Source organism: Nomia melanderi, chromosome 4 (genome assembly GCF_051020985.1).
Source record: "Nomia melanderi isolate GNS246 chromosome 4, iyNomMela1, whole genome shotgun sequence".
In the NCBI taxonomy this organism is placed as follows: domain Eukaryota; kingdom Metazoa; phylum Arthropoda; class Insecta; order Hymenoptera; family Halictidae; genus Nomia; species Nomia melanderi.
The window spans coordinates 19,495,585-19,510,447 of record NC_135002.1 but is presented as its reverse complement, the minus strand read 5'-3'; the positions used below and the strand labels follow the sequence as shown (position 1 = coordinate 19,510,447).

The 14,863-nt window shown below is 31.4% G+C and overlaps 1 protein-coding gene across 1 annotated transcript; it reads left to right on the top strand.

Moving 5' to 3' along the window:
* Positions 1-2,785: 2,785 nt before the first annotated feature.
* On the top strand, positions 2,786-13,773 carry Y-y (yellow-y). The gene is made up of 7 exons (XM_031972803.2): positions 2,786-3,139; positions 5,166-5,446; positions 8,103-8,232; positions 8,937-9,099; positions 11,421-11,780; positions 12,256-12,444; positions 13,467-13,773. The coding sequence occupies exons 2-7, from the start codon at positions 5,179-5,181 to the stop codon at positions 13,647-13,649; spliced, it is 1,293 nt and encodes a 430-aa protein (XP_031828663.1). The 5' UTR covers positions 2,786-3,139; positions 5,166-5,178; the 3' UTR covers positions 13,650-13,773.
* The last annotated feature ends 1,090 nt before the right edge of the window (positions 13,774-14,863 follow it).

The window sequence follows — 14,863 nt, the reverse complement described above, 5'->3', positions numbered from 1 at the left end:
ACGTTACGCCATTTTATTGTCGTCTCATTAAGCTTACCGAATTGGTACACCGGAATTTGATATTTCATTATGCCTCTTAATTACTGGCTTTTACGTTATCTCAATTTCTTGAATTACTAACTTACACTGTCTAAATTTCTTGTATTTAAAAATTCAACGTTATCCACAGGAAGAATCATTGCCGTTCCACCATTAAACATAGTCGCGTGCCGAACACTACTTTCTAAATACTCGTGAAGCAACTGCACGTGCGACTTTACACGCTCTAGATTTATTAAATGTTGGTGTCGATTCTTATTACAACCCGTGAAATATTGTTGCCTAATGAAATGCGCGTAACGAATATTTTAATATAAGTTTTTTCGGTTATCAAAATTGAAATTTTTGTTTCATATACAGATGCCTTTAAATAGTTTGCATGTTAAATTCTCGATATATTAACGAAAGGAGAAGACATAGATAACGAGAATGAACTGAACGTAAACAATAAGAAAATAAGGGCACACGTGTATACATTTAGTTTCTTCTTATACTTGCCTACACAAAAGTTACATAAAAAACAACTAAAACCTGCTGAAAAAATATCTCGTTTTTTAATTTGATTTTATTTGTATTAAATATATAAATTTTATATTATCTTTATTCCTTATTCACTTTTAAATGAAGAAACCATTAATCTCAGGTAAAAGGTAACAAGAATAATATGCGATCGTTTAAATGTTTACATTAAGAATTATTAACGTTTCGCTGCCATTAGATGTAAAAGAAATGTACGAATATTGTAACCGACTACACACTTAATAATTCGACACGAAATTTTATGTGAAAGTATTATCGCAGAAAATTTGTAACTAAAATCATTCAAAAAAGGTATTATAATGATGTTTAAGAAAGCATTGGAAAAAACACATCATCGTTTAGAAGCTGCGTCGTTAACAATAGGTACGACAATTTTGTCGTTAGATAAATTGTCAGTCAAATTCTAAGTCGAACGGTATAACTTTGAAACCTATCATATAGCGGAAGATGAGACAAGATGGGACAGTCGGTTATTTCGTATTATTATGCATTCACATTACTAAAAATAAAAAAACATCAATTATACAATAGATACTTTTCCATGGATTAGAGTCAATAATGTGGCTGCCGATTTTAGTGCGTTCAAATTTACGTTCAAAAGGACAATGGTTCTTTTTTAAGTAATTATTTATTTTAAGTATTTATTTTTGGTATTGAAACTATTAAGTTTTGTCGATCAATTTTAATATATTTTCATAAACAAAAATCAACATTTTTTTACAGGTACAAAATGAGTACATTTAGGCATATACTGATTTTATGCCTGTAAAAAAATACCTCTAAAAAAATGTTAGAGACTTTACTTGAAAATTCATGTAACTATAATTACGTATTACATATTTTATTTAACTCTTACTGTTATTACGTAACTAATTATATGAAATTAATATTAATCTGATTTTCACAGTTTATCTGAAGTGACTAGTTATTCTATAGGATAACTAATCATTTTATAGATTAACGATATTCTATAGGATACTGATTAACACATAATAATTATAGTACCAGAAATATCAATTGCATCACCCTCAAATTTACAAAGAATGCTGAATCTTCATAACAGTAAAATTAATAAAGTGATTTATCTATAATTTGTTTTGACCAATATATTAAATTACGCGTTTTTCCATTAAAAACCATTCCTTAATGGCCGTAATTATTCTTTTAATAACAAGAATATAGTAAGACATAATTGATTACGTAGTTATAATTCGAATGATGCAATAAATGTTTCCAGTATAATACATATATTACCCTTCATCCACAACAGATTCAAGGTAACAGCAATAAATATACGAAAATTAATTGATTAAAATTGGATAATTCAGTCACAGCAAACGAGATGTGATTATTCTTCCATTAAGATTACTTCGTGTCCTTATGTGTTTAATAAGTGTAATGATATACTTGATGACGCTATGAAATGTTTATAATCCTGTTTCGCACTGGGTGAACGTCATACCTGTTTGAGTTATGTGGCTTTCCCTAACAAATTTTGGAAAAAGTCAGTTTCAACCAGTCACATTAATTGGGGGAACCAGATTTCATAGGTTCACTTTGACACGTGTACACTCGCGCGCATAAACATGAAATTAATTTCATATTTTACAGAATAATGTTAAATCGTTGTGATTTTTTAGTGAATTATTTATCAGTATATTAACATCTACGATAACCATGACTTACTGCTTATGACCTTTAGTATTAATGAAAGCAGAGTTTTAATAAAAATGTAAATAACACCCATATCAAATTAATTCATACAAATAATATTTTTAATATAAAATACCCAGCAAAAACATTAAATGTTAAAATCTTAATGCTATAAACCCGTTTTCTCTTTCTTGTTGGAAATATCTTAAATGATTTATAGACTGTAAACACCTGCGCAAATTTACATAATTACAGGCTAATTTATAAGGAATATAAAGTTACAAAAAATGTAAGTTCTATATCAAATTCTCTATCCCATTCAGATTGTATTTTTGTTTATAAAATCATGTGAAAATTATAATCAAATTAACGAAACATAGTAACCTAAAACTACAATTAAACACAAAGCGATTGGATAAAATTTCTTTACAAGCTATTATGAGGTAAACAAAATCCCAAGACTAAAATATGTATTTCACATTAACTTGACCTGTGCACGAGGGTTAAGCTTCTGCTTCCTTGTAGCTCAGTTACGTCTATTTACACAGTACGAACACATAAAGTTCTTAGTCCAATCATTATCGTAAATAACACTTGGAAAGTGTATTGAACACAATATCCTACAGGCTCCACCGTTTCAACAAAATAAACATCTAGACGCTTAAATAATAGAACAATTATATTTCCGGATACTTATGAATCAGAGTGTACATGTATAGGTTTGGAGGAGTGAATGTCTACTGCCTACCGGGCACGTGTCACACGAACTGAGTACATATATACCACTGCCGTTCTGCGGGAACCAACAGTTTACTTCTACTGTTTGCCACCACATTTCTCCGAATCGTGTGTCTATTCGTCTCAAAGACAAAGTTATCAATAATTATTCACAATCCGCGCCAAAGAGGTATACAATTGCGACAATTGTACGACAACATGACATCTCATCGAGACATCTCTCATTCATATATTGACATGTGAAACCGGGCACATTTGTGTACATTTTCACAGAAAAAGTAGATAACCACAGTAAACACAGTTTTTCGTACCGTTTGAATAACTATTTTCATACATGTATCGATATGCTCGTGTATCATAAATTTATGCGAATCACAAATCATGAACAACAATGGACTTGATTCAGTTCGAAATGAATATATTTTATTTGAATAAAATTTGAAATAAATAATTACTTGAAGTGAGGCATTGATTGATGCATAAACGTAATTTCTCTTTGGAAAATATTACATTTTAACCACGTGAATAAGAATTGATATAAGTAGAACTAAACAATATATTTGAAATAATGAATAATAATAATTTATTAATTATTTTAGTAAGGAACATCGTTCTTTTATGTTTACTGTTAGACTCTAGAAGTATGTACGATTAATGGACTCTATAAACTAATTTATAGATATTTGAACTTAATAATTTCGTGATTGATAAAATAAAAATTATCTTCATTTAAAACACTTTTTTCTTTTCTATTAAATTATTCCGCGTTCATTTTCAAATGGAATAGAAAGATTGCTGCATAAAGTTTCTGTTACTCTTGAATTATTATCGAAATATTTTCCATCTCTGTTTTTAATCTAGTGAGAGACCGTCGTTGAGCAAGTACACAGTTGATTAATGATACCTCAAATTATCCTCCACAACACCACGGCAGAATTTGTTTGGAAATAAAAAGATCGTATATCTGAGTGCTGGTGTTAGTGTGAAAGTAAATTTTTCATTCGAGATTAAACGTTACTGAGTGGGGAGAACAGGGTGGTAACTAACGGTTCACGTTGAGTTTTCGACTTTTTAATTCGCTACGTGGATTCGTGTGCAAACTTTAAATGAACATACTCAGGCCGTCGTAATATTTTATGTATTACTGTTATTCAATTATCTCCTTTATCTCTATCGGTGATTTTATTGTTTCATTTGCCAAATGTAATTACATTACGTGATATACCAATTAAAACCTTCTAATTAGAGTAGTAGGTATTTCAAGTATATATTTATTAAACCTCGAACTTTCATTTCTACTTTCACTAAATTTATTAAGTTTTCAACATTTTTATTTATCCATTTTATTTATTTATCTTGAAATATCCCACATAATTATTCTATGGAATTATATTCGATTTTATTAAAACAATTCCATCGAATAATTAGTTTACTTTATTTGTTATTCTTTTACGGCCGTTCGATTTTACACCAGTGAAAAGAAAGAATCATTTATAAAAAAAACTAGATCGACGGAAAGTAATGAAATAAATTCTGAAGTAATTATTCATGCGGAAAGCATATGATAATGAGCGCAACGCTATCGTGATCTAGTTCACAAGGGTGATGAGCAAACAAATGTTAACTCCGTAATTAAATATAGACTAGGAAAGGAGTAACTGATATTGCTGAATCGCAATGCTTGGTTGTCCGTAACAACTTTATCTAACACATCGTCACACTTCGTAAACCCCGCCGAGAGAAATGAAAAATTTTATGCGATGCATGAATGAAAATGATTTAGGTTCTATTCATATTCAACGCGAGTTTAACTACACGTTACGGACAATTTACCATTGTCCTATGGATTACTGCACACGGAACGTTTCCGTATGCTCGTATATATAATTGCGTAACTTTCTTCGAAATATTTGCTCGTTAATAACAGCAATTAATCTCTTGAAATGATATTTTTGGTTTCGTACACATCTATGACACGCATATATTTCAACAAAATCAGTTCAGAGAGAACACAACGGCAAATACGTGTAATGTTTGTTCTCATTAAAATTGAATAAATTCCTCAGTTTGAAATATAACATTTTTCTCGATTCGGGACGTCGCAAAGTTGTCTGAAGAAATATAAAGTTTCATAGAGAGATATTTACAAAGAATCTGGTTAGTAAGAAATTTTGGAAAATTTACTGATTTTATAGGTACTAAACCATAATGAAAGTGTTTTGGAGGATACTTGCTGTGAGTTTGTTGTGTTTGGAAGCAAAAAGAGTAAATGGTCTGCAAAGATGGGGTTCTCAGTACGGAAAGGCACCACTTTTGGAAAGATATTTCTGGAGAACATTGGACTTTGCCTATCCAGATGAAGCGAGTAGACAAATGGCGATGATGAAGGGAGATTATGTACCAGAGAACGCGTTACCTGTTGGTATCGAAATATGGCGAAACAAATTGTTTGTCACCGTACCGAGATGGCGAAACGGTAAGTTAGAATCTAATATACTTGTATTCGCAATATCGTGTAATTGATAATACGCATATGCTTTATTGTTATAATTAAAAAGCAAAAGAATTAATTCTACATACCTTATTTATCGTCTTGTGTCTTTTTCATTTGGATGTACTAGTATTCCAAAATCTTTTACAGCTATTATTATTAGAATTATTCGTTTCACACAATTTAATGATGTAACTTTCAGTAGATTAAAAATATCACGGTTATTATATTTATTTATGCAAAGTTTTTCAATTTCATCTTTACCTTGAATTTAATAAAGCAACTGATAAAAAGAAGACATATTTACTTAGTATTTTCTCTTATTAATTAACAGAATTAACGTATCAGAATTAAATTTTTTGTAAATATTGAAAGTCTATAATTAACGAAAAAATTCGTTTATTTGTTACATTTATTTATACAATTGTTTATTTTTATTACGTATAAGTAAAGAACACATAAGCTTTATTTGTATATATAAAAGAAAGTATTATATAGGTATATACTGTGAAAGGATTATATAGTCATAGCACCTATATAATATTTACATAAAAACGTCTGTACTTCCTTTTCGAACAATAATATGCATATAAAGTACATAAATATGACATCAATTTCGAGTATCACTATATATATATGTGCGTCTATGAAATCTGGCGTGGAAAACCGCAAACTGACACATAGTAAAGTGTGTAGAAGATGACCGCGGTCGGTGTATACCATGAATCTTGTCTGGCCCACTTCCGGTTTGCGACACGAAGTGCCGAAAACCACGCGAAAGATTTCAATACGGGATTTCTATCTCTCTTCACCACCGCCTCCGCTCCGACTAAAATCCAGAAAGGAAACAGGGAATGAATGAGGCTTATTCACTCTTATATTCTCGCATTTCCGATTTTTTTTCTCGGTACTTTAAGTTTATCACGAGCAACGACGCGCGCTAACCCATTGTGTACGAAAAACGCGAGCTGACAATGCTTTACAGTCTTTCGTATTAAGGAACTCAACCCCACACCTCTGCGTTTTCCTTTCGGCCGTGATTTCCTTACTTTTAGTCATTTTAATTGAGGTCAAAGTAGAAATTTTAATTTCGTTTATAGATTGAAGTACAATGGAACCTGTATGTTTCAATATATAAATGTAATCCATACATACTTATAACACCCTCTGTTTCTTTATATAAAATGTTCAGTAAAAAAGACGATTTCACATGGAAAAATAAGTCGAAAATATGAAATGAAATGTTGTTATTTAAAAATAGAATATTCCATGTGTAGGTGCATATTTACACCGAGTTGAAGTAAATGCTTTTAGAGAATTGTGAGGCGTGCTTTGAAATATTGCAGCATTATTTCTAATACCTCTTTTTTGAGGCTAATGATTGTCTCTTTCGAAAATAAAACGTACTCGAATGAAAGAAATAAAGTAATTTAAATGTTTCTATGAAGGTCTATAGTTCTATAAATAGAAGCAATAAAAAATTCATAATCTTACTGAATTTATCAGTACTTATAATCAATAATATTTCGAAACTTCTAATTGTGATTCATGTACTCCAACGGGCTGAAAATACGAAAGGGTAGTGGAAATATTTCTTGCATCATATAAATGGTTTCGTTGAGACTAAAAACTTTGTAAACACGATCGAACTATCTTGAATAACTCTCGTATGGTATTTGTGTAGAACAATTTATTATTACTGTTCTAATTATGCAAACATGCTTTTGGGTACAAGCTCTCTTCACTGGTCTCTCAAGCACAACCAAATGATCCTTTCATTGTTCCTCTCTCTTCATCTGTCTATTAAACCATTTCCATTTCGCTTCCGCTGTTTCTTTACCACATTTTCGCCTTGTTCCGGTCCTGTGATCTCCTCAACACTGTTCTGGAAGTTCTCGAAACGCGTCAAAGCCCACGGAGGTCGGCATTGTTTTTACGAAAAGGTTTTATTCGTCCGTGGCTTTGTTTGGCCCACTCTTTCTTCCGACGTCAGCCTCTCCCCAGGCAAAGAATATGAAATATTAAGAGAGGAAAGAAGAAAGAGGTTCCTGTCACACCGTTCTAGCAGAATGAATTCGGGACGTTCAATGACTTCCTTCCTGAGCTCCGGGGAAACAAATTGTTTTAGAATTCGGCGCGCAATCAAAGTGAAAACAAAACAAATTCAATATGAAATGCCGTGACCCCCGAACGCTATTATGTCGTTCTTTCGTTCGTTCGTTCGTTCGTTCGTTCGTTCGTTCGTTCGTTCCGTTCACTCCGAAACGAAAATATCTGCAAAAGTTCACTGATTTTTCCTGAGCTTATCGTAACATCTTCTGCCCTGTTTTGCCACTCGAAAAATTGACATGATCATGCAATTCGATCACGCGACACTATAACGTGTCGATAAACTTTTTTTATCGTTATCGATCTTGTAATCTTTTTGTTAACCTTTCTGTTCCCTGTCGAAATGTGTACCTTTCTAAAGTTTTATTCTATTGTCGAACATACACGTTTTAGATCAAATCGAATTCCGCGTGTCAGCTTATCGATAAGGTTGTTCACGCAATTCTTGGACTGAATAGCATGCAAATATTTCTTCATTTGAAGCGTTTACTTACTGCCAGTAGCTAACGTATGTAAGAACTAAATATTTTAGGTATACCGGCAACTTTGAATTATATATCTCTCGATGCAAATCGAGGAGGCTCGCCTAAACTTACTCCTTATCCAAACTGGGCGCAAAACAGAGCTGGGGCTTGTGGTAGTGCTATTACTACTGCTTACAGGTTAGTACAATTGAAAGTTCAACCACACAGATGCGATAATTGTTATTAGAAAACGAATTGTTATGTGCCCATAGAATATTATTATACAGTAATGATGCTTAAAATAATTACACGATATAAAACATTATTCATTAAAAATATTAAGGAAATGTTAATAAATACACAATTAGTATTTTCGCAAAAGTGTTCATCATATCGAACCCTGTTGTTTTTTAATCGAATTTCTGAAGAACCGCTTACTTTTGTTTTCTTTTGTAACAATTTAGAAATACAAAATTAACACCTACAGTCTTTAAATACAAGTATTTACAAATTATTGATAATAAACAAACATAGCGTAAACTGTTGCCATCAAATTCTGTTCCTGAAATGTTACGATTGACTTTATATTCACTGTTAGCTGCTCAGATAGCTGATAGAACTCTGCATAGTCCTTGAATATTTAGTATATCACTATATAGATTAATGTATTCATTCTTTTTTACTTTCTATTTGAAAAACGATAGGTAAAAGAATTTTATTTAAGCGCGCGCAAAGAAATGAGCAGAGATAGTAAACTTTGTTACTTTCTTGTTTCAACCGCAGGGAGAACTCTACTCTTGCACATAGTCCTTAAACTTTCTATTGGAAATAAAAAATTATATGACAGCTATCCCGTTCGTTCATTTTTATTGCAAAACTTGTTATCGGCAAAATCATTCCAGAATACACGCAGACGCTTGCGACAGGCTTTGGGTGCTAGACACCGGTACCATAGGCATTGGAAACACGACAGTGCAAGCATGCCCATATACGTTAAATGTTTTTGATTTGACAACAGACAAAATCTTAAGGCAATATAGACTGAGACCCGAAGACATCAATATGGTAAATCGTTGTTTAAGTTTATTTAAAACTAGAGTTACATTGTACTTTACACTTTTATATTTGTTTCATTCGAAAGTAACACCGATTTTATAAATACTTGACTAGACCAATTTTCCATAATACCAGTACACTAATGTACTTACGACTTATCCTATCAATCATATAAAATGTGCCATAGAAAATGATACCCTGTCACATTTCGTAACACTGTGGCATGAAGAATGTTTCATATGATATTTAAATAAGTTTCAAAGAGTAAATGAGATAGAACATATTTTTTATAATTACGATATCTATTTTTCAGTTTTTTCAACACCACTTACGTATATCTTTTCATAGAAACGTACATATTTTTTATTAAATGTTTAGTATCCAATATTATTGTATATTTAAATATGTATAACATTGTAATTTTAAAATGATTTCGTACTCAAAAATGTTTGAATAGGATCGATATTGTTTTTCAACAATAAAAGTCAACTTGAGAGATAAACTACCATGTTTACTATCGTTCTACTAGAATCACGATGCTATAAATCAGAGAATGGAAATGCTTCGTTATGTATTGCTTCAAATAAGAGGAAATTGAATTGATTTTCATTGACGGTGAAAGTCGACGGTACCTAATGCAAACAGATCGGATATACATGGAACTATTTTGTGAACGTAACCGTCCATCACTTTCTACGTACACAAATACTGTTAAGATCTCATCCGTTTGAATTTATTCTTCAGTGTTCTTCATTGTTCCAGTGAAGGATTTATGGAGAGTAAACTATGGTAGCAGAGATTAATTAGAACTTAAATGCTAATATTAGATTTTTAATTATTGAAAAGCTTATGCAATGGTCTTAGAAAATACATATACCAGTCTCTTTCGAAACATCGTATCAAACAAATAGTAAAATAGTAAGTCTATTTATATAGTTGCATAAATATGTCGGTTATGATATATGTAGGGAAGATAAAATTATAGAAAAACAAAATAGTAGAAAGAGTATCTTGCGAATTATATGAACGCTTTTCAAAAACTAAAAAAAATGGTATTTTCAAAAAATTCTTGTTCTACTCTTATTCGCTTTTTGAATTCATTTAAATTGCATATAACAATTTTCATATCGGAAGTTTATTTTACGTGACACACCCTATATATAACGACTATTTCCATGATTTTGTTTTGTTCACCAATTTCGGTTTATAATCTTCATCAGCACAATAAGAAATCTATGCTGCTGTCCCGCCAATCCAATACATTAATTATCAAAACAAGAAATTAAAGAAATTGCATATTAGTAATTTGACTCTATTTTAAAGGGTAAACACAGTAATAAACCAACTAAACTGACCTAACATTATCAACACCTTAAGGGTCATATGACTTCTATGAAGTTAACATCAATTTAAATATCAATCCATCGATAAAATAAATCGAATGAATTTAATTAAACTCCCTCACCTTTCATTTCTATGACACAGCGTCACTTTTCACCAGTCTCCCTATCTTAAATGAATGAAATGTATCTAGTTCTTGGTAGTGGAATGACAAAAATGTAATTCATATAACACACTTGTGCTTCGCATTAGACACATCTCGTAACCTCGTCAATAAGAGATCTGCACTAATAAATACTGTGGTACAAAATATTTGATGCTCTACACGTAGATACATCAACTATCATTGGAATCTGCACGTACGAGTTGAGCGATACATCTTGCATTACAACACTGAAAAAAGTTTGCTCTTAAGTAGGTTCCATGGAAATTCCACAGTGGATTTCCACGATTGATCCGATCACGCAATTTCATTTCGAAATACAGTGAGACCCCCATATTGGGAATTGATTCCAAGTCGCGAAACAACAATAACGTAAAGAAATAATATGAAAATATCTTAAAAGTCAGCAAAGGTTTGAATGTAACTGAATCTGTCATTGAAAAAATTAATGCACTTTCTAAGCAAGATATAATCGAAATTTCCGGTGGCACGGAATGTATTAATGGGATTACTAATTTTAATATAACATTATTTTATTAGTTTATAATCCTATATAATATTATTGAACAGGAAAATTCTACAGAAAATGTTCAGAGGAACACAGATTATCTTTCGTCATATTCTATACTTATATAAAGACATAGATCTGTAAGAAAAATTTGCGAAACGCTTTGAAACGACTTCAGTTTCAATAATTTGTCAAATTCGAAACTCAAGATGAATGATGTAATTAAATAGAATTTGTCGAGCTGTGGCCAACCGCGGATGTTACAAATACTGCACTGTAAATGTGGAAAATACGTAACAAAAGATATGTGTTGTTTAGAACACATTCATTGCGAATATCGCAGTGGATTTGGGAAAAGGCGGTTGCGACGACGCGTTCGCCTACATGTCCGACGAGCTGGGATACGGATTGATCGTTTATTCCTGGGCACAGAATAAATCGTGGCGCGTTACGCACAGTTATTTCTTGCCGGATCCTCTAGCCGGCGATTACAACATCGGCGGCTTAAACTTCCAGTGGGGCGAGGAAGGTGTTTTCGGTATGAGCTTGTCCCCCATCGCCGTAAACGGATTCAGGACACTGTTCTTCCACCCTCTCAGCAGTAGAAGAGAATTCGCTGTCTCGACACGAATTCTTAGGAATGAGCAATTGTCTCAGGATAGCTATCATGAATTCCAGGTAGTACATAAAATATAAGAGTAGTATATTTATTACGAACAACTTTATGTTTGTTATGAAAAAATTTCGATGAAACATTCAAATTCAACTCATATCTAACTCTTTGCACTCGGAAGTGTTCCGTTAGAAATATTTAACATTTTCTAACCAGACACAGACGATATTTTTTGAAATTAACTCGAAGACAAAACTGTTTTATCCCAATATTTCACACATCGATGCATTATATACAGTTCAATGTTGAATATCAAATTTTATAGTTTTACTACGTGAAATCAAGTGCTGACCGAGAGTCACCTCTCGAGTGCATAGGGTTAACTCTTAATTTGAACTAAAACATTTTATTTAATTCCTAACTCTTAAAGAGAATTCAGGATAAAATTTCAAGTATCGTAACCTTAAAGGATCAAATATTTTAACGTTCATTTTTAATACTTTTATGTTTATATTTTGCTATTATTACTAACGCTGTTAGGTTCTCCCTGAAAGGGGACCACTCGGTCACTGTACCTCTTCCGTGATGGACGAAAATGGCCTCCAATTCTTTAATTTGATCGATCAAAACGCAGTAGGATGTTGGAACTCTTTATTACCATACGGACCGCAGAATCAGGCGGTTGTTGTAAGACACGACAATGCTTTAATATTTCCGGCGGATGTTAAGGTAAGTTTCATAAAAATATCTTTCGAAAGTTATATTTTTCATAATGATGTATCGATGTCTTAAGAGTTATTACATTATCATTGTAAATGCACTATTCACATTTATACAGTTATATGTTTTTATAGTTTAATTTAAAATTTAATTTCTTATTTCATGGAAAGTAAAATGAAGAAATTAATTAATTTTATTTTAAGTAATAGTAGAGATCGTGTTTAAAAATCTGCAAATAAATCATTACAATGATTTTACGGGTTAACTGCTGAAAAACACTTTAGCATTACATTTACATGTCAACTTGTTTCTTTCAGTTCCTAATTTTTCGAGATCTGTTCGACTGAATAAATTATAGCTTTGTCTTTTCATTTACCGAAAAATTGTCACACAAAACGTCATGGTTTGCTGTTTTAATTTTTCATTGAATTTTTCTCTGCTATCTTGATTATTCTTTTCATTATGAAAAACTGGTTAACTCTTATCCGTCCGTCATTTTCGCAATTTAACACTTAATCAACTGGCTAAAAAAAATATAACAATAACCTTTCTCATTAACTTCGATTGAACACATTCAATTAATTTTATTAAAGACTTTATTGTATAAAAGCAAAAGATTATTTGAAGAATTGCATATAACTCCAATTCAAAACTTACTAAATAACAAAAGAAAAACTGAACAATATAAAAGGCAATGCGTTGCTAACGGAAAGTGGGTAAACCTGAATTGCGTGTGTCATATTGATACACGAGACTTCTTTTTGTAACAACTATTGTCTTATCTTTTTATTGTATATTTTTCCATTAATAATAACAGTATATACTTCATATTAAAAGAATAAAAATTATAAAATCTCAGGTGAATATTTTGACAAATTACAAAATAACATCATCTTTTACCAAAAAAATGTGTCACATCGACATAAGAGACGGATAAGGGTTAAGGGTTGTATTTTGATTTTTATTTAATCACGTGAAAATGAATTTTACACTCAAACTTGTATTAAGGAAAGTAATATAATTATTTATAGATAAATCGTGGAACGTTATGGATTATATCGGACAGAATGCCAGTGTTTTTGCTATCGACTTTGAATTTCACCGACGTAAACTACAGAATATTAACGGTACCCGTAAGAGACGCGATCGCTGGCACCGTTTGCGAAAACTCTCCTTGGGGATACGTCAGTAACTCCATTTGGTGGGAGCAATGAATTTCACTAAGGAATTCGCTGAAAATGTCAGACACTGCAAAAGTTTTGTACGATTTTGTACTGTGAAAATGATGTAAATCAAAATTTAAATAACCTCAACCACCTAAAAATATAATTATACAGATTTAATTACATTGCATTGTTTAATCCTCCACCTTTTTTTAAACTTCTGAACATTTATATAGATACATATTTTGTTAACATTATGAAGTATTAATATAAAACAATTTACTAACTATAGTTCTTACTTTACCTGTTATTACTTTTAACATATAATATTTGTTTGCTATGTATTTAGATTAAACGTCGGAAAATGTCTAGTTTCGGTAATTTATAGAGACAATAAATGATCTATGTATGGGAAATGAAAATAAAAATAATATACGTAATATTCTTGGAAGAAACTTCTGTTCATACATAATATTATTTATTAAATAACCAAAATCATATTATTATTTGTTCGTTTATAACAAATACTTTTAAATAAAATAGATATTATCTATTTTATTTATTCCAAACAGAAGAATATTAGAGCTAGATCATTCGTTAGAAACCGTAAAAAGTTCAATTCTGTATGAAAATATTAAATGCTAAAAAGAGAAGGAGAGCAGATTTTAATAATTTAAATAATTTTTCATTGATAGTAATATGAAATTTTAAGAATAAAATTTCGATGTCACTATTGTAATAACATTCATCCTCAAAGTGTTAATTAGTTCCGTAAAACAACCAGGTAAAAGATCTTGTACATACAATACAAAAAAATCAGGAAACATGGAAACTTTCGTTCCCCCTATCTCGTTCTAGTTCGACAACTTCAATCACATAGTTGTTACAATTTACCGACCATTTCTAACAGTAATTATACACGTCTGCGAATAAATTCCAATCGTGAGAAAATACGTAGTTTATATCTATACACGTATACTCGTCAGCCGACTTTTCTTAATGTATACGCGCGTAATTCCGGGTCTTACACTTCACTAATAAGACGAGAGCTCACAGTGCACAGTAAAAACAACTTCAGGAAGAAACCTACCAAGCTTCACTTTCACAGCTATTCCACGCCGTTCTCAGTTCTAGAGAAACTATTACTGCAATTGAGGCTAACAACATTATAAACAGTTATATATTACTTTTAATCGATCGACATTTTCAGTCGTTTATCCATTCTTGACGGCACAATGGTCTTTCTTTGGGACAAGAATTTCACT